The sequence below is a fragment of the Sinocyclocheilus rhinocerous genome, unplaced genomic scaffold (assembly GCF_001515625.1).
Source record: "Sinocyclocheilus rhinocerous isolate Xijiao unplaced genomic scaffold, SAMN03320098_v1.1 scaffold1069, whole genome shotgun sequence".
In the NCBI taxonomy this organism is placed as follows: domain Eukaryota; kingdom Metazoa; phylum Chordata; class Actinopteri; order Cypriniformes; family Cyprinidae; genus Sinocyclocheilus; species Sinocyclocheilus rhinocerous.
Genome location: NW_015635541.1, coordinates 1,022,678 through 1,047,952, shown reverse-complemented (window position 1 = coordinate 1,047,952; position 25,275 = coordinate 1,022,678). Strand labels below are relative to the sequence as shown.

The window sequence follows — 25,275 nt, the reverse complement described above, 5'->3', positions numbered from 1 at the left end:
GCCGTTTTAGGTAGGTGTGGCTGACTCTTAACTTTTATAAAGAATATCTCTTTGGATTTGAGACTTTAGTCTTTGCAACTTTTCAGATCTTCTTTATGCACCAAGAGCTTGTAACACTCCAAAGAGAAAGGAAAAATTGAAATCGCATTATATGACCCCTTTAACTTTACAATCTATTAGTTTGTAAGTTATAAGTTTGCTTTCCAGCAAGGTATATACTTCAAATTTTACAATTTGAATTGCTTTATAAAAGTGTCTACTAAATGCATGAATGAAAGTAGGAAACATTATTGAACCGATGACGGTTGACGAGTTTAGTTGGTTAAGCTAGTCAGAAAGCTTTGCCAGAGCACCAGCCTCCGACATAATTTTTTAACAGCAGGAATGATTTCTTGATAAAAATGTTTTTCCAGGAGCAACAAAGGCTGGGGACCCAGAAATATGTCCTACTTGCGTAAATCACATTGTTCTGAGTGAGTTGTCTTTTTTTATTAAACAGAAGTGTGGGCTGCAGTTTGTCTGGCTGGTTGCTAGGAAACAGATGGCGTTTGAAAATGCAGACTAAAAGCAGGTGTGTGTGTGTGTGTGTGTGTGTGTGCAGCTGTAAATGCAAGTGCCGTGTCATTACTGGGCAGATTCACAAATTTGCGATTCAGTCAGGTGCTTGGCAGCTGATACACACTGAGTTTCCGGAGCAGTTTTTTCCCCAGGTTCTCATCCGAGCCACCCAGAGAGTGAGAGCTGATGAGCTGGGATGTAGACAGGCCCGTCTCCATGGGTACGGCCGTCGCATCTGAAATAGATCGGACACACTATGACAACGGGCCACGATCACATGACAAACTGAGCTGGAAAGTCATTGGTTAGTTGTTTCTCTTCTCTCCTCTTCTCTTCTCTTCTCTTCTCTATACATCCAAACTGCATTGATTCTTGATTTAGTCATTCCCGTTAACCTCCAGTCATAACAAGCAGAGCTGAAATGGACAGTTCTAGCCTGATGTCAACATTCCTTTGCAGGTCGTATAAACAGAGACTAGAGCTCATGCATTTCCTCTCCCTGCAGTCTGTCAAACGTCTCGCTCGCTGTCAAACAGCCACTCCAGTGTTTGAAAGTTTGGGTACATTTAGTCAGAGAGCAGACCACCACCCTTCTTAAAGGAATAGTTCGCCCAAAAATCAACATTTTGGCATTGTTTACACACCCTTAGGCCATTTTGTGACCTGTATGCTGTATTTATTACTTTTAAAGACATACAGATATTTTGAAGAATCTTTAGGAACCTTTTACTGCATAAAGATATAATTAAAGTAGTCTATACAACTACAGTATTAAAAACTATATTCTAAAGTCTTGAAGTCGTATAATTGCTTGAGAAACAGACAAAAATGTCAAATGACTTTGAAAATAATAATTAAAAAAATAATATTCTTAACAAATATTCATTGTGTGTCCATGGAAAGCATACAGGTTTGAAAAGGCATGAGGGCGAAAAAATAAATGTTAAAATAAAATATATAAAATAAAATAAAAAAGTGCAGTTTCTACAGTGATTTATGTTCACCTAATGCCCAGTCTCTTCTTTTGATTTGGTTTTTAGCAGCTTTTCTATTCCTTTTTGGACTTACTGATGTAAACACTGTATATTGGTGCATAAAATTATGTCATGTTTGGCTTCAGAAATCATCCTTCAGTTCACCCACCGGTTCCTTCTTTTCTCTCCACACGATTGTCTCTTATATATGGGGTGTCATCCATACGCAGGAACACAGAGTCACTGGGGCTCTTCTGTCCATCTGACTTACTTCCTACAGGGGGAGCCAGAGAGCCAGAGTCAGATGATCACACAGGAAATAAACAGGACAGGAGTTTTATGCAGGAGTATCTGAAGTTTTGAGTCCATGTCTTTTGACATAAAAATGAAGTTGATTAACCAAACACAATTTTCTGACCTGTGTTGACATATGAAACAGCATACTAGCATACTACTCTTACTATTTCTGCAATATAAAGCTAGTATGCAATTGCAGCCACATTTGCTATTGAAACAGGAAGTTGGTGTGGATGTATTGAAGGCCTTGACCTTTTTTAAAACAACCAGTAGCCTTTAATTTTCATGACAACCTGAGATTAACCACAGTTTTTACTGAGGATGAAAGCAATGAAGACTCTTTACAATGAACCGTGGAATATTTCTCACCCATTCCCGAGTGATGAAGAAGAAAATGATTCTGCATTTGTTTTTGGATCACGACTATATCTCTTTGAGTCAAGATCTGAGGGAGAAGATCCTGATGAAGAGGCCTGCGGTCATCCTCAGGATGTGGACGGTAAGATTAATTGCTTATTTTGTGTTTTTGCTGCTGTCTGATTACTGTTCTATCATTCGATTGGTGGCCCGTGATATATTTCAGACTGTAACATGAGATTTTCGTGAGATTTTCATGTTTATTAGACAAAAAGAAACACCCCAAATCTTATTTTATTTTTCAAAACTCATGTAAAGACATGCTGTTAAATGATTGTATTTCTGTTTCCTTCAAGAAAGCACATTGTGCATTGATTATGTTAATAAACATGTAAAAAATCATTTTATATAATTAGCATGTATACATTATTTAAATGAAAAGTACAGTTGTAAATAAATTTAAAGTCTACATTAAATTATATTAAAGATTATGCAATGTTTTTGGAAATTTTTTTAGTCCAGGAGAAAAGAAACTTCAATATTTTGGCTGTTTTACACTTTACTTCAAATAACCTCATACTAGCAAATTTTGACAAAAAGCCAAACCGTTATGATTTCATGGAGGTTTTAATTAAAACTCCGACTCTGGTTGTGAAACTGCTGTCATATCACGTTATAATCTGTATTGCACGCAAAGTGTATTAAATATTTACAGTAGCATTTCATATAAATGCAAACATTGATATGATATTGTTTAACAGTGTAATTTGATTATCCTGCATTTGATCCTGTGTACACTTTAGTACAGGCCTCATTTATTAGAAGAAACTGAGCTAAGTGATTTCTAGCTTAAGAATCAGAGTTAAACCTTTTCACGCAAAGTCTGATTAGTTTTAGTAAGAAGATTAGAGTTCGGCCATCTGTCTTGTCTTGCATTTGGAAGCTGTGAGAAACGTCCTAATTCCATCACATGTACCACCAACATGCATTATCTGCATCCTCGCTTTCCACAAAGATTACAGTGACTGACATTGATATGTTATGGTTATATTTGGGTGTATTCAAAGTAACTTATAAAACAACTCTTTTGGTGTTCCTCAAACATCGTGGTTATGCAATCGCTGCCAACTTCAGAAAAGCTCAGAAGCCTATGGAGATGAGCTCAAATGGTCTGTCATATAAAGCTTTTCTGACTGTTTCCTAGCTCCCGAGGAAATCTACTTCCACGTGCTTTCATGTCAAACTGTTTTAATATTCACTTACTGCCTAAAAAAATGACCAAGAGGACCCGAGAAAGATGCTATAAATGAGAAGCGAATGCACTCACGGACGATGCGGTTCCTCTCATTAAGAGTGCTGGTGCTGTGTGGCTGTCTGTAGAGGTGGCTGTGCTGGTGGAATCGGGTCAGACAGGGCCGTGGTTCTGTCAGAGGAAGGGCGATGCTGTTGGAACGCGTCTCAGGGATTGTCATTCTCTCCCCGGGCGCTTGACTCTCTGCGTCGGGTGTTTGTGGAGAGCTGTCCATGCGTGTAGCTGTCAGGGCGTTCTGATAATGGTTACGAGTGATCTGGAAAGAATAGCATAACATACTGAGACATCTCATAATTCTATTAGATTTTTAACATATAGCATTAGAATGTTACATTATTGTTTCCATAAACATTATTAAAAAGTATTGACTTTAGCACTTTTGGAGCAAAGCTAAAGAACACCGAAAACTAAAAACTTGATGGGAGTCCTTCTTGGATCAGCCTCAAAAAAATTGGACCTCGGCCATATTTGACCTCCAAATCAATAAAAAAGACTACATTTTTAATAAAGAAAATGAATTTTCTTTTCAATTCACCCCAAATCCCCATTAAGGGCCAGAAATCGAAACATGGTTGTGGACCATGAGTCAAAAGTAAATGTTGCATTGTCTAATTATATTGTATTAAAATGTATTATATCGAAATTGCAAATTTTGAATTTTTACAGTTATTTTTTAAATCAAATTTACTTGTATTTTTATATATGACTTTTTAATGCAAAAAGAAAACAAAAATGTTAAAATGATAAATTAACATATGCTTTTATGCTTTTTCCTTGTGCACACTGTCATTAATTATTTATATGTAAAGTACAATTGTAAGTATGGTCATATTGAATTTAATGCTGATAAATATTTTTTTAATAAAATCAAAATGTAGTAAAAAATAAATTATGTATTATTTTCTTATTGAAAAAATAAAAGGAAAAAAAAAGAATAATGTATCTAGACAGGATTATTTTCATTACTATAATAAGAATGAAATTCTCTTTCAGCATTACAGTAATGAGAATTTAGGTTAAAAACTTTAATGGTCTTAAAATGAAATAGAAATACAATACTCATTTCTTTTAATAATGGGGTATGAAACATAACATGCCCCTGAATTTTCCCCTCATCCAGCTGTCTGAAAAACAGTTTTTTTTTTCTCAGCATGGTTAAGTTTACCTTAATGATCTGTAGGTCTGTGAGCTGGCGAACTGAGTAGTCTGGTAGATACGGTCCTCCGCTGATGCTCAGTTGACCCAGACTGCCTCCATGGATTGTAGTATCCGAATGATTGAGACCGCTGCTCCGGGACGGTGATCTGTGGACTGGATCACACCAGTAGAAGTCATTCAGTTGATTATTGCGTTAGATATTTAATTTTTCTTTACCTAGCATATTGAGAGTCTGCTTACTATATATACTTTTATATATATATATATATATATATACCTATATGTTGAGATGGACTACATATTCAAAAATTCAGCCAAATGTACACAACTTGATTCGATTCGTTTATTCTTAATGAGTTTTTAATTTTTTTAATATCTAAAATCCTTGAACCAAAATATTTGTACTTTAGAAATAGTTTCATAGTAGAGATTATTTTAGATTTTAATTTTTAAAGGTACATCTTTTTTTTTTTAATGAGGAAAAAAATCCCTAAGTGTGCTTTTAAAATTAATTCAGTACACATTTGGAGTAAATGCACTTATATATTCGAAAATTCAGCTAAATGGACACAACTTCGGGCTTCGGGACACTGCAAAAGTGGGCTTTTATTGAATTTTTTTATAAATATCTAAAAATCCTTGAACCAAAATGGTTGTACTTGAATTGAAACACTGCATAAGATACTGTGATTTGTTTTCATACATTGTATCCTGAAATTAAGTTTATCTTGTCTTTTGTACTGTATGTTTGGCAGATTTTTTGCTTATTTTTTAATCAGTTGTTTTTTAATGTTTATGCATAAAAATAACTGAAACATTCTGCCGGCGCAATAAGACAAAATGCTCTCCTATTAAAGATAAATTCTTTGGAAAGAAGTCTATATATTATCTATACAATACTGCTTCTCAAAGTTTTTTTAACTGTTAAAATGTGGCAAAAAATGCATGTTAAAAATAGGATATGAAATGCTAAAAAAGCAGAAAACCTTTTAGTGTTGTGTGTACAACCGTGATTATGAGAGAAAAAAAAAACATATGCCAGACACAGAATCTCTTTGTGTCCATGTACATGTCATATCTCATTAGCTGATGCTAGAGTCCTGGATGGAGTATGTTGGTATATGTGTTTGCATCTTTTCTTTGTGTGTTTATATCACAGAGAGATGCAGAGAAAACCCTCACCAGAGAGACAGACTATATGACACAGACACTTAGCTTACATTTAACGCACATTCATTCTGAATTAATCTCTTCAACAAGAGCTAAAGACTCAATCCTTTAAGTTATTTTTACATTTTCATGACGCTAAGCTTATGAGATTTTCATTCTTATATAATAACGTGCCGTTTTGCTTGAGTGGGCAGACGCTGTAATTACCCGACTCTACTCTCCTAAGATTTACATAGCCGCTCTATTTAGATTTGCTGCCTTAATTAGAGGGGTCACGTATATGCTCCACGCTCAACGCCTCTCAGAGTTTTTAAATTGCTCATTAATATTTTTACTGCAGGAAAACCTTGTTCGAGATATTCTGGAAACTCAGGTTGATTTATTTAATGAGGCTCTGTTCAGCTCCAGTGATGAATTCTGGCAAATCAGCAAACAAACCTGTGGGTAGGATGGTCATGATAGCGGGTAAGCCGTAGTATGTAAATGGCCCATTTTCAAACTTTAGTCCCTCTTTACCGATCTCTACCTCCACTCGACCCTGCAGCCAGAGAGAGATGGTTCACACATTTCAAATTTGAGAGTTTGCAATTATGAAAATTGAGAAAAAATGCTTTTATTTTGCATGCAGTTAATGTAATGTAATTTTGCCATACATTCTTTGATTAGCATAAGTATATGCTATATATAGCATATATATATATATATATATATAGCATAAGTATATGTTATAGCATAGCATACGCATTAGTATATATTTGAACAAATATATAATCTTTTCAAATATTGTTTTATTAATAAACAAAATGCAAACTGAGGAAAATGACATTTTTCTCCCCCTACAGTGGGGTCCAGTAGTGACAGCTTTTATTTTGCATTTCATTAATGTAGTATAATTTTGCCAAATATTAATGGATTAACATAACAATTTTGAAATTATTTTTATAATATATTATTTAATAAAACTAGTTATAAATCTCAGTTTGCAATAATAAAAAACTTACAGCATGTGTACAAAAGTGAAAAAGCTTTCATTTTGCATTTTATTAATGTACTATAATTTTGTCATGAATTGTAATATTTTTTTCTATAAATTAATTGATTAGCATAACAGTTTTGAAATTATTTTTATGATATATTATTTAATAAAAACTAGTTATAAATCTCAGTTTGCAATAATAAAAATTTAGGAAAGTGACATTTTTTCCTCTTACAGCATGGGTACAAAAGTGAAAATTATTTTTATTATTATTATGATTATTATTATTATTATTACTTTTATTTTGCATTTTATTAATTTTGTCATACATTTGAATATTTTGTTCTATAAATTAATTGATTAGCATAACAAATATTTGTTACAAGTATATATATATTTTTAAATATTTTTTTATGATTTAATAAAATTATTTATTTTCCTCTGTTTGCAATTACTGCATTGAAAACTGATGAATACAGCATTTTTCTCCACTTACAGCGGGGGCCAATAGTGGAAAAGCTTTTATTTTGCATTTTATTACAAGTAGCCTAATATAATTTATAATATATGTAATATAATTTTGTCATAAATTACTTTATCTGCATGACAATTTGAACAAATTAATTTTTTGCAAAAAAATATTTTTAATTTGTAACATTTATTTATAATGGCTTTTAAAACCTGTAGTATTTTACCTGCAATATGAGGACGAAATAATCCACAGGCTTGTTGCGCTGGAAGAGGTAGTGCTTTGGTGATCGCTTATTTTTCTCATCAAACTTGAGTTCCTGCACCACGCTCGGGTGCTTTATCAACCGCAGGAGGATCTTCTCTGACAGATGCGTCGACTTAAAGGGTTCTACTTCTACCGAAATAAAGAGAACAGAGAATAACAAACACATTAATGATATTGACAATGAAACAGCAGCATTCTGATCCTTCATCATTTGTTGATGATTTGCAATGCTGCACCAAATGAGTAGCCTATTCATTAGATTGTCAAATTAATGTGAACACATCCTTTTGGTCTTGAACTGTATGTGCTTTAAACCTAAAACAACCAGAACTGTCTGAATTGATCATTAACAATGTCAAATATTTGACTCTCTCCTACAACATGTGAATTGAGATTACCTGTTGCTAGAAAGCGATGTGTTGCGAGCAGAAGCTGTGGTGAAACTTTGACCTTCATTTCACTCTCTGACAGTTTAAATATGGAGAAATCTTGCTGTTTCCTCTCATGGTGAGACACTCTCCTCTTCGTACGGTTATCAGCTGCCACAACACAACAGCAATACATTATACTGGATAGGCTTTACCTCAAACCAATAACAAGTGAATGAGAGCATATAATATGCTTGAGATGCAAAATATAGACAATAAAAGGTTAAAAAAACTGTTATATTGATCTCCAGGCAATTTATACAGTATGTCACTCAAGATAATTGCATTGCACTGATTCTTGAGAAGTGGGACAAAACAGGGTGAAATATTGAAAAAAGATAACCGTGTACTCAAACAAATGAAACTACATTTTTGTATTTTACATGTACTAAGCTACTGAGCTATTATTTGATTCAACCTCCCAACTTTTCTCTCTCTCTCTCTCTCTCTCTCTCTGTCTCTCTCTCTTTTTATAAAAATGTGCTTTTTACCTTGGACTGTGTAATATAATTTTATCTTTAACAGCAATCAAGATGTTTTTAACATTTCAAAACACATTCTCATGTTAGCAGACAGATTACATTTCACATGTGACCAACAATTCCTCAACAAATCTAAAATATCATAAATATTATCAAAAGATTCATCTGACGGAGGTGACGAAAAGCTGAATTTGTAGTCATTTTAACTAGCCTATCAAATACATTGAATCAATCAGTTACTGTATTAAAACAAACACAACAAACAGTATGTTATTGTTTTTGATGTTTGTTTCTCAAGATTCACTTTTGTTTTTGATGTATCATTGGAACTCTTAACAAATGATCCAAAAATGATCAGAACACATGATCAGAATACAAACGAACTGTATTATGTCTAGATATGTTTTATCCAGTGTTTTGTGTTCCCTTATGTTCCCTCAACTCTAACTAGCTACTAGCTAACTAGTTAGCTTCTAGCTAACTAGCTAGAAGTGATGACTATCAATCCACAAAAGCAATATATGCTGTATATTTAGTAATTATAATTATATATTATAATAGTAATTATAATTGTCCTTGAAAAACAACCTTGCTTTGATATGAGATATTATTAAGTGTTGCTTTTGATAAAACAAGCTCTTTTTCATAATTAAAAAACAAACATTTTAATATCCATTTTATTGCTGTTTTTAATATCCATTTACACCCTGTTTTTGATGTAATGACTCTTGATGCAATAAGTGTCATAAATTTGATATAATAATAATGATAAAATTAAATTGAAGGGGATAATTATGATAAATACATTCTATTATTAATCCCTCATAACATTTACAATTGAAAATGTTTTCATTTTTAAACCTAATAGCAGTTACAATTGCTGGACATGTTTTGTCCCATGTCTCAAGAATCAGTGATTGAATATAATAAACTTTTTTTGTATCAGAAATGTGCATAAATGTTACTTTATAGGCTTTTTTAGAGCCATCAATTTTTATAGATCTTTATTTTTATTACAAAAGGAGACAAATGAAATTATTAGTCATACACAATAAATAAATAAATTAATCGATAAATAAATAAATAAATAAAATTTGTGGCAAAACGCACTTTGACCTGCATAACAATTTTCTTATAGGATTAAGGTTTATTTATTTATTGTTATTTTTTTATATATAATTCAAGAATATAGGATATTTTAGTTTTACTTTTTAATAAAGTTTTATTGCACAATTGTTTTGCAAGGTGTCCATTATTGCTAAAATGAAATGAAATTTCAAATGATTGTTCAAATGATATTTTATGTGTTTTATTATATCTTATATTTTTATTATATTATTTTAACTTAACCTCCTGAGACCCTGTGACCTCATATGAGGACATTATATTTTGGTGTATTTCTCTAAAAATCCTGAAAACTAAAAATGTATTGGTGATTTAAAAAATCTATTGTTTTTGCCTATGCATGTTCATTCATGTCTTTTTATTATTTTTTTTTAAATTGAGTCCCGATGTCCTCTACCGAGGACATAGTATAACTTATGAATGAAATATCATTTTTTATTCTTTTTTTTTTTTTTACTTTTTTTTTATGCTCTAAACAATGTAAAGACATGAAAAAAACTATTTTTTTCCTAAAAATCTTTTCTCGGGTCTTAAGAGGTTAAACATAACAGTATTGTTTTTAGTAGTATTTAAACTAAAACGTGTGTTAACTATATGGTTACTGCTGAAGATCCAAGCTGGATCAATTTTTTCCTTCTTTCTGCTCCTGTATAATCTGTTATTGCACTATAATTGCAGGTTCCCATTGTGACAACTTAACCCACTTTGGAGCTACTGGGATATGTTGTCACAAAAGGTCAAGATGGTATTCATAACTATAAGTTATTTCCTTGGCAGAAAACTGTTTTGTAGTCAAGATCGTTAAGGTAAATGTCTGTACAGAAATGAATTCACTTTTCAAGCTAACTTACAAAATATTCATAAAAAGTACAAACCCTAGTCTCCCCCAGTATGTTAGCACTGTTAATCATGGTTAAAAATGAATTGATAATTGCAGAGAACAGGCTTTGCCAGAAGACAATAACACCGAGTTCTGGAATCCAATTAGTGTGATAATTATATGCAACAGGGTCACAGTGTTATCGACTATGCATGAGGAAGCAGCAGGAATCAGGGCAGGTTTTCACTCAGACAAATGCTCTGGAATGGCGGTGTAGAGGAAATATTCTTCTTATAATTCACTATTAGACTGATTTTGTAACTTTCAGGTGTTTGAGTGTTCATCTGAATCGTTAATATTGAAAGATGAGAAGATAGAAAAACAAATGAGGTCTAAGATATTCAAAAGTGCACCAGATTTAAAGAACAGAAATGGTAAACACCTACTGTAGAGGTCTGTTTCGTCCACAATCTCAGACTTGATGATTTCCTCGATGACGTCTTCTAGAGTGACGATGCCCATGACTTCATAGAAAGGATCTCCTTCTCCTTCGTTATTGACCCTCTGTACGATAGCCAAATGAGATTTCCCTTTACAGTGCCAGAGAAAGACATAGGAGCATCATAGCATGATACGCAATTGCCATTTAATTTTAATCTGCACCCTCATTTATGCAAAGTATATTAAAGCCAATTTAACAAAACTGCAGTGCTATTAAATCAATCCATGAATCAATGAAGTTATTAGGCAAAGTGTGCAAAATCAATAGTCACACAACTTTAGTAAATGAAGCCCTGTCCATTTATTTTACCCTTTGGATACTTGTGTATATGAATTCTGTTGCAGAGAGTCTTTTGCACTGTTAAACTGATTTGTCACATGACATAAAGAGTGCTTGAAATGAAGGCTCGTGAAGAGATTAACTATGACAGTTCTGAAGATTCAGACCTGACCTTATGTAAAGAGCGCTGAGGGGTTATGCAATGGGGTTCGGGAGCCCTGTGGCTCTGATGATGAAGCTGAGCATTCTAAAAACCTGGAAACTGTTGGAATTTGCTATTTTTGAGTCTTTAAAAAGCTGCTCAGGCATTAATGGCTATTCTGACATTAGTTCATGTCTCCCTTAATATTAAATAATTATGATGCCAAAATGTGAAATTTTCTGTATTTATATATTTGTATATACACTACCGTTCAAAAGTTTAGGGTCATTTTAGTTTTTTTTAAAGGATGCATTAAACTGATCAAAAGTGACAGTAAAACATTTGTAATGTACAGCAGATTTTTATTTATATAAAATGCTGTTCTTTTGAACTTTTTATAAAATCAAGGCATTCTGGAAAAAAAATTATTATGGTTCCTACAAAAATGTTAAGCACAGCTGTTTTCAACATTGATAATAAGAAATGTTCATATTATATAATAATAATAATATTATTAGAATGATTTCTGAAGGATCACATGAAACTGAAAACTGGAGTAATAATACTGAAAATTCATCTTTGCATCACAAATTAATTCTATTTTAAAGTCTATTAAAATAGAAAACAGTTTGTGTAATAACATTTCACAATATTAAAGTTTTTACTGTATTTTTGATTAAATAAATGCAGCCTTTGTGAGCATAAGAGACTTTCAAAAACATTGTTACATAAACATGCGTGTGTGCGTGTGTACATATATAGGCTACACACACACACACACACATACACACACACTTGTTCTGCACATCCACAATGTTGTAATGTCAGATGCATTTACATATTAACAATGGCTATTTAATATTTACCAGAGCCTTATGAGGAGTCATTAGAAACTAACAGTTGAAGTCTGGTCATTTCAACAGATTGTTTTATAAATCTATCATAATGTAATGCCGCTTTGCCAACAGTCTGTTATTGAAATATGAGGCTAAATATATATTGGCACCAACTGCAAACCAGCAGATTGTTGCTGCAGCAAACCTATAGCTCATTTCACATGCAAAGAGGGCACTTTTGGAATCTTAAAGAAACAGCAGCAAAAAATGTCATAAAAAGCTAAATTACTGTAAAAAAACAAAAAAAACAAAAACAAAAAAAAAATATATGACCCTTTTAAAAACCTTATGAAGCACAATAAGTGTTGCTTAGATTGTTCACTGAATTCCCAAACAGAAGCTCTTTGCAATGGAACAAATGAAACATCCCAGCTAGCATTTCTGTTAATCATCAGTCAGCCAGATTTGGAATATCATTTCAGGCGGGGAAGATTAAATACATAATCCTCAACCTTTGGATAGTGAGAACTTAACGGACAGAAGCCTCTCTCATGCTGTGGTCTCTATGGTAGCGGCACACGCTGAGTGAAGTGAAGAATTCTGCAGGAGTCAGGTGGAGAGCAAGGGCAATGCAGCACTCGGCTCGATACACCTCAAAGCTGATGTTCAGGGAACCGCATTACATCACTACGCTATTATATAACACGCGCACGCATGCACGCGGAGCCAGAGGGTCTGAGCCCACGCGGATGTCCCTGCGATTCCTTCAGCTGCTGTGCCAGCAAATGAACTCGTTAAAGCTGTGGCACTATACTCTACTCATGTGATGCATGGCAGAGCAGTATGGTGGGAAATGCTAAATAAAGCAGTGTGCTGAAAACGGAAAGAAAAACACAGAAGGAAATGCCTGAATGATGTCTAAATAGGATCCAATAGCACAGTTTGTCCTAAAAATGCATATGCAAATAAATGCATGATTTTCTGTGTTAACTGCTTTTTTAAAATCATGTTTTAGGCCTTTTTAATTTTGATGCTTGTGCAGCATTCGTGTTGCATTTGATCTGCATTTGAGCTTAAAGGGAGAGTTCACCCAAAAATGAAAGTTCTGCCATCATTTACTCACCCTCATGTTGTTCCAAACCTTCATTAGCCTACTTTTTTTCTTCAACTGAACACGAAAAAATATATTTTGAAGAATTTCAGTTTATGGTGCCCATTAACTTCCATAGTATTTTTTCCATACTATGGAAGTCAATGGGGACCATCAACTATTTAATTACCAACATTTTTCAAAATATAATTGTTATGTTCCACAGAAGAAAGAAACTCCTACAGGTTTGGTACAACTTCAGGGTCTGATTATTCATGCAGAATACAGTTTGAGGAATAGGAATAATGTAGCTATTGATCCTGAAATTTTAGGGGCCATACACTGTAGGGGCCAAGCACTAAAGGTGTGTAGGCACATATTTTTTCCCCCTTTGGTAGAGTCTATGGCAACTCCCTATAACTCTCTAGCGCCACCAACAGTTCAAAATCTCATAATTTTTAGCTTATAATTTATGAACTGAATAGAAACTAAATTCTTTCCTTTCATTTCCTGGTGTGGTTTAAATTTCTAGAAGTTTGGCCAATTTTTTTCAAAGCAAACTATTTTCAGACAAACCCTAAGCCTTTGGATTGTTTGTTTTTAGCACCATTTTCTGCATAAACCCCAGTGGAATCATTAGCAAACATCAATGGGCATGCCGTTAATGTTCTTGGTTCTTTTAAAATGTATTTTTATCGGCTTTTTGTCTTTATAGGACAGACTAGCAGAGATAGAAGAGGAAACAACAGAGAGAAGTAATTGAGACTGCCAACCAAATCATGATCAGTCAGATCCTGTGTGATTTCTTGTTTCTAAATTTATCACATAGCTTACACTCTGCCTATGTTTGAATACTTTTGATGTTTAAAGGTATAGTACACACAAAAGGAAAAATTAACAAAAGCAGATATTTTGAAAAATGTCTCTGGTTTTTCCTCCCAATGAAAGTCAGTGGGGTTAAAAACATTCTTAAATAGAAATTTTTGGTCCAGAGAACAAATAAAGTAATACACTTTTGGAGAATTTACCTGTTGGGTTGAACTGGATGAAGTAGCAGTTTGTAATAACCAGTGTATGTTTTTAATTTAGCATTTTATATTTGTTATGTTCTTAAAAGAATAATAGCTTCTGCTATTTTTAAAAGTACATATACACTTAGTTTACCACTTCAGTAACTTAGTCTTCAGAAAAAGGCCGTTTTATTCAGCTTCACCTTTACCTGCTGTTCAGCATCTGCCTTACTTCACTGAGTGGAGAGGGAAAGGTTGAGCCTGCATATTTCATAATTCCTGCTGTAATATGTTCACTGGAGGCAGAAGCTTCAAAGAGTGACAGGCTGGGTGCTCGCAGTGTGAGGAAGCAGATCCTCTTCTCTTTCGCTCTGCTCTTTTTGTCCATATGGTCCCAAGCTGAGACACTGATTGGACCAAAAGGTCACTGCTGCAGCTAATCTACCCTGATGTTTCTATACAGACAAGCACTTGGATTTAAAGGGATAGTTCACCCAAAAATGACACTACTTCATTTACTAAACCTTGTGTCATTCCAAACCTGTATGATGTCTTTACACAGCTAAACTGAAATGAAAATTTACTCACCCTCAGGTCATCTGAAATCAATAGTTTGAAGTTAAAAACATCTCAATGATGGATTTGTTTCATACAAACACACAGATTTTCACTTCACAAGATGTTAATTGATAGACTGGACTTGTGTGGATTACTTGTGGATTATTGTGATGTTTTCATCAACTGTCTGGACTCTTATTCTGATGGCACCCATTCACTGCAGAGGAACCATCGGTGAGCAAGTGATGTAATGCTACGGGTAGATTTCTCCAAATCTGTTCTGATTAAGCAACAAACTGGGGAAACAAACTAGGCCTGGGGGTGAGGACATATTCAGAAAATTTTCTTTTTTGGGTGAATTATTCCTTTAACAGCTGCGGTCACTATGAACTGTCATAAAAGAGGTGTATAAAGATTCCTAAACGTTTCCATGAAAAAAAATGCTGTAACAACATACATCTTTTACAGTTCCATTTAAATGGAGCGATTACTGAAAATTGAGAGCAATCCACTAGGTAAATTTTAACCTCAGTTCTAAGTTTAATGAATTCTCTCAAACAGTTCTGCTGTGTGGTGGAAAACCAAGTCTTGCACAAAGATTAAACTCAATCCAGAGTTAAAGTGCAGTGCGGTGTCAGTCTGTGCTGAAAATCCTATTTTTGGTCTGGACGTTGCCTAAACTGCCCTGGATTCCTACGGCGGTTATGGATCTGATACTGTTGATGATCCCTTTACTAAATCTACTGCGTAGGAACATTTGTACCCTGCGGTGAATCTTGTACCCTGTGAAAGTGGTACATCTGGCAGGTTACTGCATTACAGATGAATTATGGCACTCTGCACCCTGCTGTAGCTGCTCTGTAGCTTTGACTCTGTGCCTTCACAGAAAACACCATCAATCTCAATAAGACATTAATTGTCACTGTGATGCAGTAGAGGCCAAAGTATGATATCATACCAGGCGTCAGAATGCATCACAGCACTGTCTGTAGCAGGGGTGCCCAAACTCGGTCCTGGAGGGCCGGTGTCCTGCAGAGTTTAGCTCCAACTTGCCTCAACACACCTGCTGGTAAGTTTCTAGTATGCCTATAATAGCTTGATTAGCTGGTTCAGGTGTGTTTAATTGGGGTTGGAGCTAAACTCTGCAGGACACCAGCCCTCCAGGATCGAGTTTGGGAACCCCTGGTCTATAGACTTTGTGCAGGGCAGGATCAAGAGGAGATGATATGCATCCCTGCATTTCACACAGGTCAGTGCTTGGAATGAGTAATTTATGGATTTTCAGTTAAAGGCGTGTCAAAATATGACTAATAGGAACTCTCTGGTGAACAGTAAGCAATGATGACGGAATGAAAATGGTTGCCATGGGAACAGATTCAAATTATTGGAGTCCAGCTGCCAGCCTCTCTGCAGATGTCAGCTGAAGTTGTGCTGACGTTAAATGTGCAATGTATGATGTCAAAAATAAATAAATAAAATTATATATATATATATATATATATGTATATGTGTGTGTGTGTGTGTGTGTATAAACATAAAATTATTAATGTTAATTATTATGTTATTACATACAATATATATGTATTATTTATATGTTATAGACAAGATTTAACCAGCAGATTTTCATTTACAATTCCATAATTACAAAGTACAATATGTTCTCCAATACACTGAAGTTACTGAACAGTTCACCCAAAAATTAAAACTGTCATCATATATCATCTTCATGTTTTTGCATTCTTAATTGTATGCACATCTTAATTCTGTGTGGAATGCAAAATAAGATATTTTGGAATGTCGCTATAGTGTTTTTTTTTTTCATCCATACAAATTTAATTTAATTAAGTCCGATGTTTTATTAACATGATATTTAAAGTATATTTTGTTACACAGAAGAAAGAAATGCATACAGGTTTGGAACGAAATGAGGGTGAGAAAAGATTTTTGTGTGAATTACCCTTTTTCAGACTGATTTTAAACTGTTTTTCCTGTTGTAACTTTACACAACTGGAGTCCTATAGGATATACAAACATCTTACCTTTCTTGAATTGCTCCAGCATTGCATCCAGTTTGGTGTCGGTAAAGACACAGTGCAGCGGGTGCTTGTAGAACTGAGTGATGGTTTTTAACGGGGTGCTGTCATCTGGATCAACAAAGGCCAGATCTTTGACGAACAGTATATCAACAATATTAGACCGTTCGTTCTCAAACACAGGAATGCGAGTGTATCCGCTCTGCATCACGTCTGACATGGTGTAGAAGTCAAGGATGGCATCCGAGGCCAGCATGAAGCAGTCATTGAGAGGGGTCAGCACATCTTCCACCGTTTTGCTCCTGAGTTCCAGAGCTCCCTGGATGATGTTCAACTCTTCTTTCACCAGGTCATGATACGGGTCGGAAACTCTCAGCATAGCCAGTAACTTTTCACGGGTGTAGAAGTTGCTGATTTCCTGGTGCAGCATATTGTCTAGGAGTTTGCTGATGGGATATGTGATGGGGAAAGTCAGTAGCATCAGCATCTTGGTCAGCCACACGGTCTTGGACGCGATAGCTAGCCCGTGCCTGGACGCAACGGAGTGCGGCAGGATCTCTCCGATGAAGAAGATGAGAAAAGTGCACGCCGCAGTAGAGACGGGCGTCACTCCGAGGATCTGGCACATCCAAACCACCAGGAAAGTGTTGGTGAGCACGTTGCACAGCACCAAGGTGCACAGGACGTAGTTGCCGTGTTTGCGCACCGACTCGATCTTGTGCGCGTACTTTTGCTCCTTGTGCGTGCCGCTGTTCTGCAGCACTTTGAGCTCCACGGGGTCCAGCGCGAGCATGCTGATCACCAGCCCGCTGAAGAGCGCGGAAAGCGCCAGAAGCAGCACCGAAAGACCCGCTTGTAGCCACCCGTCCGCATGAGGCGGCCGCTCCACCACCGCCAGCCAGAAGTCGCGCGTCCGGTAGTGCTCCCATTTGATCCCGTCAAAGGCGCACATGGAGTAATACTTGATGTTCTCTCCTCTCCGCAGGTCTTTGGCGAGCAGCTCCACCAGGATGGAGTTCTGGCTGGAGGCAGACTTGAAAGATCCGAGGAGCTCTATATCCGAGCTCCTGGCGCTCTCCTCCACGCACAAGTTGTGTTTGGGATGCACCTGCCCCTCTCTGCCTGGCTCCGGTTCTTCTATGAAAGCGATCCACGGCGCGGCTGTGCCGCCACCGCTGCTGACGGTCCGGTTGAGCCTCTGCGGTGATGCTGCATAGTACACGCGTAACATGAACCGCGTCCCTTCGGTGGCCTTCAACACCCCGTTCTGCACGGACAGATCTCCTCCCGTGTCCTCCGGTCGGAAGCCCAGCAGCCCGTGGCTCGGTGTGGGGAGAGCGGAGGCGATCAGGAGGAGCAGGGGCAGGAGGCATGGTCCGGGGATGCGGTGCGGGAGGAGAGCATCCGCAGCATCCGCAGCCATGATGCTGAGTGGGTTGTAGAAGGACATTGGCGAGCTGGATCACGTGGCGATGACACCCACGGACAAACACATCGACTCTGTTTGCCGAGTCAATGTAACAGCTGGAGTCTCGTATAAATAAAAATGACACCGCAGTGACGTCATGACGTTTTGCAGGGCTGCGATACTGTAAGGAGCAAACAGGAAATATGTATACAGTCCAGCAGATGAACGGGCCAAAACACCCAGCCAGAGATCATGGGAGACGATTTCTGTTTATTTTACCACGGTAAACCCAAGAAGTCGGTGGACAGATATATAAACATAGAGAACTTTTTAAAAAGGGCATTTTTTAAATGTAATATTACATTTAATAATTAAGGTTTAATATTGTTTAGTAATAAAAGTTAACAAAGTATTACTTTAAAGTATTAGCTACTTATTAAAGTAGCCTACTCTTTTTTTATATTGACAGACTCTGATGGTTGGGGAGTCTCTGGGCCTGTGGAGATTGAAAGCTCTACTCGTATTGTTTTAAACCAGCAACACAAGGTCCAAGATATCAGATATCTGAATTTTATTGAATCACTAATTTTGCATTTAATAAAAGTTAAATATATTATTATTATTATTATTATTATTATTATTAGTTATGATCATTATCATCATCATCTGTATATTCTTAATGAATGTCATGCAATATTTGTCCTTGTGAAAATACAGGTAACGTAAAGTAACGAATACTTAAGTTACTTACCGTCCAAAAAGGTAATAGATGTTCTATTCAAACTCAAAGCAAACTCAACTTTCATGTGCAATAAAAGTTAACGAGTCATAATGAATCTTCGCCACAAGGTGGCACTATATAACAATTTGCCTTGACTTCGATAACTGAATGATGGAAACTTACAGACAAGTGATGTTGTTCTATTTGACTAATGAAATAAAATTGTAATTTTGCAAAACACCTCAAATAATATAACATAAATAGTGGCATGAGTACAACATATATGTATAAGATATGTCTCCTGGTAGTTTTTATTTTATTTTATTTCATTTTTATTTTTTTAAGAGAACGCTTGTTCGGTGGTTCAACATATAGGCTATTCAAAGACACACACACACCCTAACGTATAGGAAGACATCAGTGTATATCAGTGTTTAGATATTAAACATCTATAAGACACTAAATCATATTTTGTAATACAAACGTCACCTATTTGCATTTCCAGCCGTTTCCGTTTCCAAAAGCAAGAAATTCGTTCTGTGGGATTTTTGTCAAATCATTTCGAAATGTCAACAACAACAAAAACTCGCTTCGCCAGCAGCAGGGTGAAACAATAAGTTGTGGTCTCATAAACACTTACTTTTATCCCCTGGGTGTTTGGAGCCAGCCCTCAAGCAGACAGCCAATGGCACAGATGATAGACAACACCATTCTGAAGAGTTTATGGGTAAAATAAAATTAAGAGACAAATAAGAATTTGGAGATGTTTGGCTGTGTGTGCTAACCACTTTCGTCTGCTCAGCATCACTCGCTTCCACCTCGTAAATCAGAGACAAATATGTGGAGTTTTTTTCTTCTTCTTCTCCCTCTTATTGCTCACGGCTCGTCGATATTCAGAGGGACCCGTATGTAAAGCCTTGACCTTGTCGGCGGTCTGCAGGGAGGGCTCACAGTACAGTTAGCAGGCTCAGGAAACCATTACTTAATAAATTATTGATGGTCCACTTGGATGAAATGTTGCACGTCCTTTAGGAGCCTGTCTGAAACAGTGGGAGTGCCGTGCTCGGATGGTTTCACTAAAAGACTCTAAAAGACTCCATAGTTTTTCTATTGTTGTGTGAAAGGAAAGGGGAAAATCACAGCACAAATAATATACAAAACTGATATCAAAAGACTAAAGAAAATTAAAATGTATGCAATCATTCGTGCATATTATTTAGTTGTTTAGTCCAATGCAGTTTACGATTACTTTCGGAAATGGCTTTACTTTCATAGAATCCTGTTTCATTTCTGCTACAAATAAATATTTTATTTCATTTAGTGCACATGAACTTTAAACCAGGTGAGTAGACATTTTCCTGTTATTGTATTAATATCTGAAGATGTTATTTGTTGACCTGTATTTTTTCAATTAGCCTGTGAACTTTGACAAATTACCCGACCGAAATATACTGTCCTATACAAACATAACTGTAGTGTTTTTAATTTTAATCTAACGCAGTACAACGTAAAAAATTTTGAGCTTTAGTTTTAAATCTCTCTCTTCCCATCTTATCAGCATAATCTTATAGTCATCATTTTAATAATTGATAATGCGCGTAACTATTATGTCATAACCAGAAACTTTTATACAGAAATTAAATGTTTTGTTTTTTTAAGTGAAGCTGAAAGGTTTTTATTTTACTAAATGCATTCTAAAATAAACGCCAAATTTATTCGGAAGAAAGAATTAAACTACTTGAATGTATTATTTATAATGTTTAGAACTTTATCCATGTTGTTTTTATAGCTTAAGGATTTTTAAATTTATTCGGAAGAAAGAATTAAACTACTTGAATGTATTATTTAGAATGTTTAGAACTTTATCCATGTTGTTTTTATAGCTTAAGGATTTTTGTAAAAGTTTTAACCTCGCACTTTTTATCACAATGGGAGAAAAGATGCACAATCTGGAATACTTTATAGCCTATATTGTTTTGCTTCACAATAAACTACAAGACCGTGTACTGAATGTTAACCCTATATATTTACTTCCTATTATATTTACTCCCAATAATATCTGAAACGGTGAGTTCCAGTTTAGAAAGCTAAAAATGAACTTCAAAAGATTTCTCGTATAAAACTTGATCAATCTTGTCATAAATCTGAGGTTAAAGAGAGGCGCCCTGTCTGGTTTACTGCCAAGAAACATACTGTAAAAACAGCACAGAGTCGTATTTTCTATCTGTTTTGTTTTATTCTACTTTATTCTGCAGAAAGTAAAAGTGGACTGTCGCAGGACGCCCGGGACGTTAGGCCAAAGTGTCAGTCACAGAAGGACAAATCACATGGTTCCCGTTATTAGACATCAGTGTCGTGAGTCAGGTGACAGAGCATTATTTTATTGTCTATACACTGAACTGTGCACGTCTCAGGTTTATTAAGATCATGACGTATGCAAGTAACCCATTGAGATGATCGCTGGTGTGTCACGCCAAAAGATGCACCCTACTCATAAAACCGAATTTTTATAGGCTAAACCATATGTTCAGCACTTTATATTCACATTTCACAGCAAAACTATGCAGTGCATAAAGCAACGAAAGGACAAAGAACAGCGTCCGATCTGTGTTGCTCCGCAATTATATATATTTTAAATATTTATCAATGGTTTATATAGCCTGCAATTATTTTATCGAAATGATGGAAAACTAGCTCGCGCTGGGGGCTTTGTAAACGAATATTTTAAAAAGATAAAGCAAGAAATGTTCTCAGACATAAGGACCCGTTAGGTGAACACGAGGTGAGTTACGAGATTATTTTTTTTTCTTTTAGAGTAGTTTCGTGATCTCTGTATGCTAAATTGTTTTTATATAGCCTGCAATTATTTTATCGAAATGATGGAAAACTAGCTCGCGCTGGGGGCTTTGTAAACGAATATTTTAAAAAGATAAAGCAAGAAATGTTCTCAGACATAAGGACCCGTTAGGTGAACACGAGGTGAGTTACGAGATGATTTTTTTTCCCCTTTAGAGTAGTTTCGTGATCTCTGTATGCTAAATTGTTTGCTTCCTACGAGACCACCGGTCCCGATGTGGATAATTACAATAAACACATTTTCATGAAAAAGAGAGGCTATTATGTCAGTAGGTTATTGATATTTTGTCAGGTGTTTGTTTTTCTTACTCGGGGAAAATAATATATTTTCCCCCTATAAATATGTAGACGGTTGTTGCAATATATTAGTTACGCATTGTATTTTATTCTTCAACATTGTGCATTTCTTTATGTCCCCCACGGGGTTTTATAAGCTTTTATCTGTGTAAATTGTCTTTAAAAATGCCATAGTCCTTTTAAAGAAAACCTCATATGTACACGTAGAATCACTTGTTAATACATATCAACATATCAATAGGCTATATCAACTTGTGAATAGGTCGCCGGAGACGAAAAAACACAAAACAGTTTTTTTTTATTTTTATAAGCCTTCAGTTGCAAATCTGCACAATGTTCATCTGTAAAAACAGAAAGCTCATCTTTGAATTCTCTTTACGTAAACGAGTTAAACGTTTAACTATTTGTAGTCATTTATGCACAAAAAAAGTCAATTGTTCGGGGATAACGACAACAGGACTGAGTTTTAAAATAAGGTGAACAGTTGATTAGTCCACGAGAAATCATATGGACCGTCACTCTTCTTTTTAGACAACTAAAGCAAAATTACGTACTGTTTTAGTAATTCAGTCTTGATGTAAGTAAAAAAAATGAAATATAGAAATAGCAGGAAACAGGCCTTTAAAAATAAACTTTCCAATTATAACCAGAAATGACTTTACAGCTTAACTCCACTGCATGGAAAATCTTTTTAAAATACAGAAAAATATTTATGGTTTAGAAAACAGTCATATGCTGATGTTAAAAAACAAACAAACACCAGATATTGTGAAGAACCTATAAATGTAACATAAAAATAACTTTTTAACTCCAAAGAACCATATACAGCCATAAATGGTTTTAGATAAAAAAAAAATAGGATTCTTTGCTGAACCAAAGAACGTCTGAAGAACCATAACGTTTTGGTTTGCGTCTATTTATTTTATTTTCGTCTTATTATTTTTATTTCATTTTTACTTTGTGTGCAGACAGAGCAATTATGCTTCAGATACCCCCCAGCTGAAGAAGCTTCTTTTAAATAAGAGTCATCTTACCTTTAAGAGCCTGTTGCGTTACTACAGAGGGCGGTGCAGAGGCAGCAGTGTGATGGAGGCTGGCCCTGGGGCGTGAGTTTACTCCAGCTAACTCCAAAACAGCTGAAGATAGGGGGGCTGAAAGAGACACCAGTGATCCTCGCTCAAGGAGGGGCATAAAAACACTTCAGGTGCTTTTTGATCGGGTTTTATAAGGAGATCTCTGCTAGATCTCCCTCACTGCGCTCCGCCCGGTGCTTGAGGACAGAAGATGCCCAGGCAGTTCCTCTGCCCAGTGTTCGGCTCGTCACTGTGGTTGGCACTGATACTCCAGTCTCTCATTTCCTCCGCCGCTACCTACAGGAGACCAGTGTCCGGAGGGAAGAGACAGAGCTTTCTGGAGAGAACCTTGATTTTACTGGACGTGAATACTCGAAGCCCGGTGAAAGTTTTGAATGACAACTTCCTCTCGTTGCAGTTGGATCCATCTATCGTAAAGGATGGCTGGCTGGACTTCTTAAGGTATTACAGTTTTGCAATTACATCCTAATCACGACGATGCTTTGGTGATGCTGATGTGTTGGTGTGGAATTAGAGAGATCCTGCCGTAGAGAAGCCGTCCTTAGCTGGTAGGTGTGTTTTAGTTCATGGTAGCTGGTTTAAAGCTGGTAAACCATATTGGACAAGCAACATACCATCTTAAAAGCGGTCTAGCTGAACCAGATAGTGACCAGCCAGAAACCATCTTTCATGTTCCAAGCACAGCTATCCGGCTTAAACGGGATTTTCCAACAGGAACGCCACTAGACATTATCAGTGAATCTTTCCAATAACATATAACTGCCCAATCACTTAATACTGCCGTTTTACTACCTTTTATCTATCGACTAACGTCTTTTTTTACACGATACCACATTTCTCTAAAGATAGTCTACTACAAAACCCATTTACTCGTTTATTTTCACAGATAAACTTCATGTTAGGTTATCTTTGGAGATATGATAGTCTTTCTATGCGGCTTATAATGTTATCATGTAAAATACCAGTGTAGCCGCCTATTACTTGTATATCTATTTTCACACTTTTGGACATTAATTTTACGCGTGAAGTACAACATGTTTACGCGCAATGCTTAATAAAACATCTGTTGAATCCCAGTGAAACTGTGTTGTGGGATGAGCTTCGCCCGTGAGCCTATCTCTCCACACCACATACGAATAAGAATTTATATATTAGAGCGCGAACCCTGAATATACGCGCAGATTTGAATGATTGTGTTAATTTGCACACCAGGGCTTGACCTGGAAGTGAATATGAGTGTCCCAGCCCCCAGAGGAGAAAAGACACAAAACCATACGGAGAAGCGAAATGTAAGTGTCTTTCATAGCCCCAGACAGGTTTCAGTATCGATGTAGTGTTTACTACCGATATATTACCAAATAATTATTATTATAGTCTGGATGAGGTGTTGGAAAAAATGGAATTTAAGAACTGGCCCACATAAATCTGAACCCCAGTCTGCTGTCGTTGCATTATTGTTAGTTTTCTGTTGTGTACAGTAGCCTACAGGTTATTGCAGATTTATGTGGTAAAGCAGTCAAAGGGGTTTGTTTGGCTTTTACATTTTGCGTACTTCATTTCCTTTAATACATGGAAAGAAACCAGGACTGAATAAAAGCGGAATTTGACATGACTACTTGAACATTTATATCCACGCCATTCAGATTCATGTTATTTTTACCATCTTATATGGTTTCAGCACATAGCCGTTCCACAGATTTGAGGTAGCCTAATAGTGATATAAAGTTATGCACATGCTTGCGTTCAAAATAACGATCTCATAATGTTAATGCTAATGGTAACAATAATAACATAATGCTGACATATTTATATGCAAATATATCGCAGTTATTATCGCTATTATTCTGCCGTAAGCTGCAATAATATTTAGTTCTTTTAAATTGTTATATTCTAGCTGTTGTCATTTTCCCAAAATTACATGGTTAGTCATGCTTGGTCTGATTAAATGTAATTATTCACATTATTGGACGTGACACCAGATGAGCGAAATGTGAGTTTGTGTGCCGCTGTTTGTTACTTTTCTCTTTCCGAAATGTTTTTTTTTTTTTTTTTTTTA

At 35.8% G+C, this 25,275-nt stretch overlaps 2 protein-coding genes across 2 annotated transcripts in view; one reads left to right on the top strand and one right to left on the bottom strand.

Moving 5' to 3' along the window:
- The window catches only part of LOC107747260 (metal transporter CNNM1-like), a 20,145-nt gene extending 1,586 nt beyond the window's left edge, over positions 1-18,559 (bottom strand). The window contains exons 1-9 of the mRNA XM_016561713.1: positions 16,850-18,559; positions 10,840-10,983; positions 7,937-8,077; positions 7,498-7,667; positions 6,265-6,364; positions 4,664-4,809; positions 3,514-3,754; positions 1,702-1,806; positions 683-793 (exon numbers count right to left, since the gene is read on the bottom strand). Coding sequence (XP_016417199.1) covers positions 683-793; positions 1,702-1,806; positions 3,514-3,754; positions 4,664-4,809; positions 6,265-6,364; positions 7,498-7,667; positions 7,937-8,077; positions 10,840-10,983; positions 16,850-18,293 — 2,602 coding nt within the window. The 5' untranslated portion in view covers positions 18,294-18,559. The remainder of the gene's footprint in view (positions 1-682; positions 794-1,701; positions 1,807-3,513; positions 3,755-4,663; positions 4,810-6,264; positions 6,365-7,497; positions 7,668-7,936; positions 8,078-10,839; positions 10,984-16,849) is intronic.
- Positions 18,560-23,379: 4,820 nt separating this feature from the next.
- LOC107747298 (inactive heparanase-2-like) overlaps positions 23,380-25,275 on the top strand; it is an 80,832-nt gene continuing 78,936 nt past the window's right edge. The window contains exon 1 of the mRNA XM_016561770.1: positions 23,380-23,660. Coding sequence (XP_016417256.1) covers positions 23,410-23,660 — 251 coding nt within the window. The 5' untranslated portion in view covers positions 23,380-23,409. The remainder of the gene's footprint in view (positions 23,661-25,275) is intronic.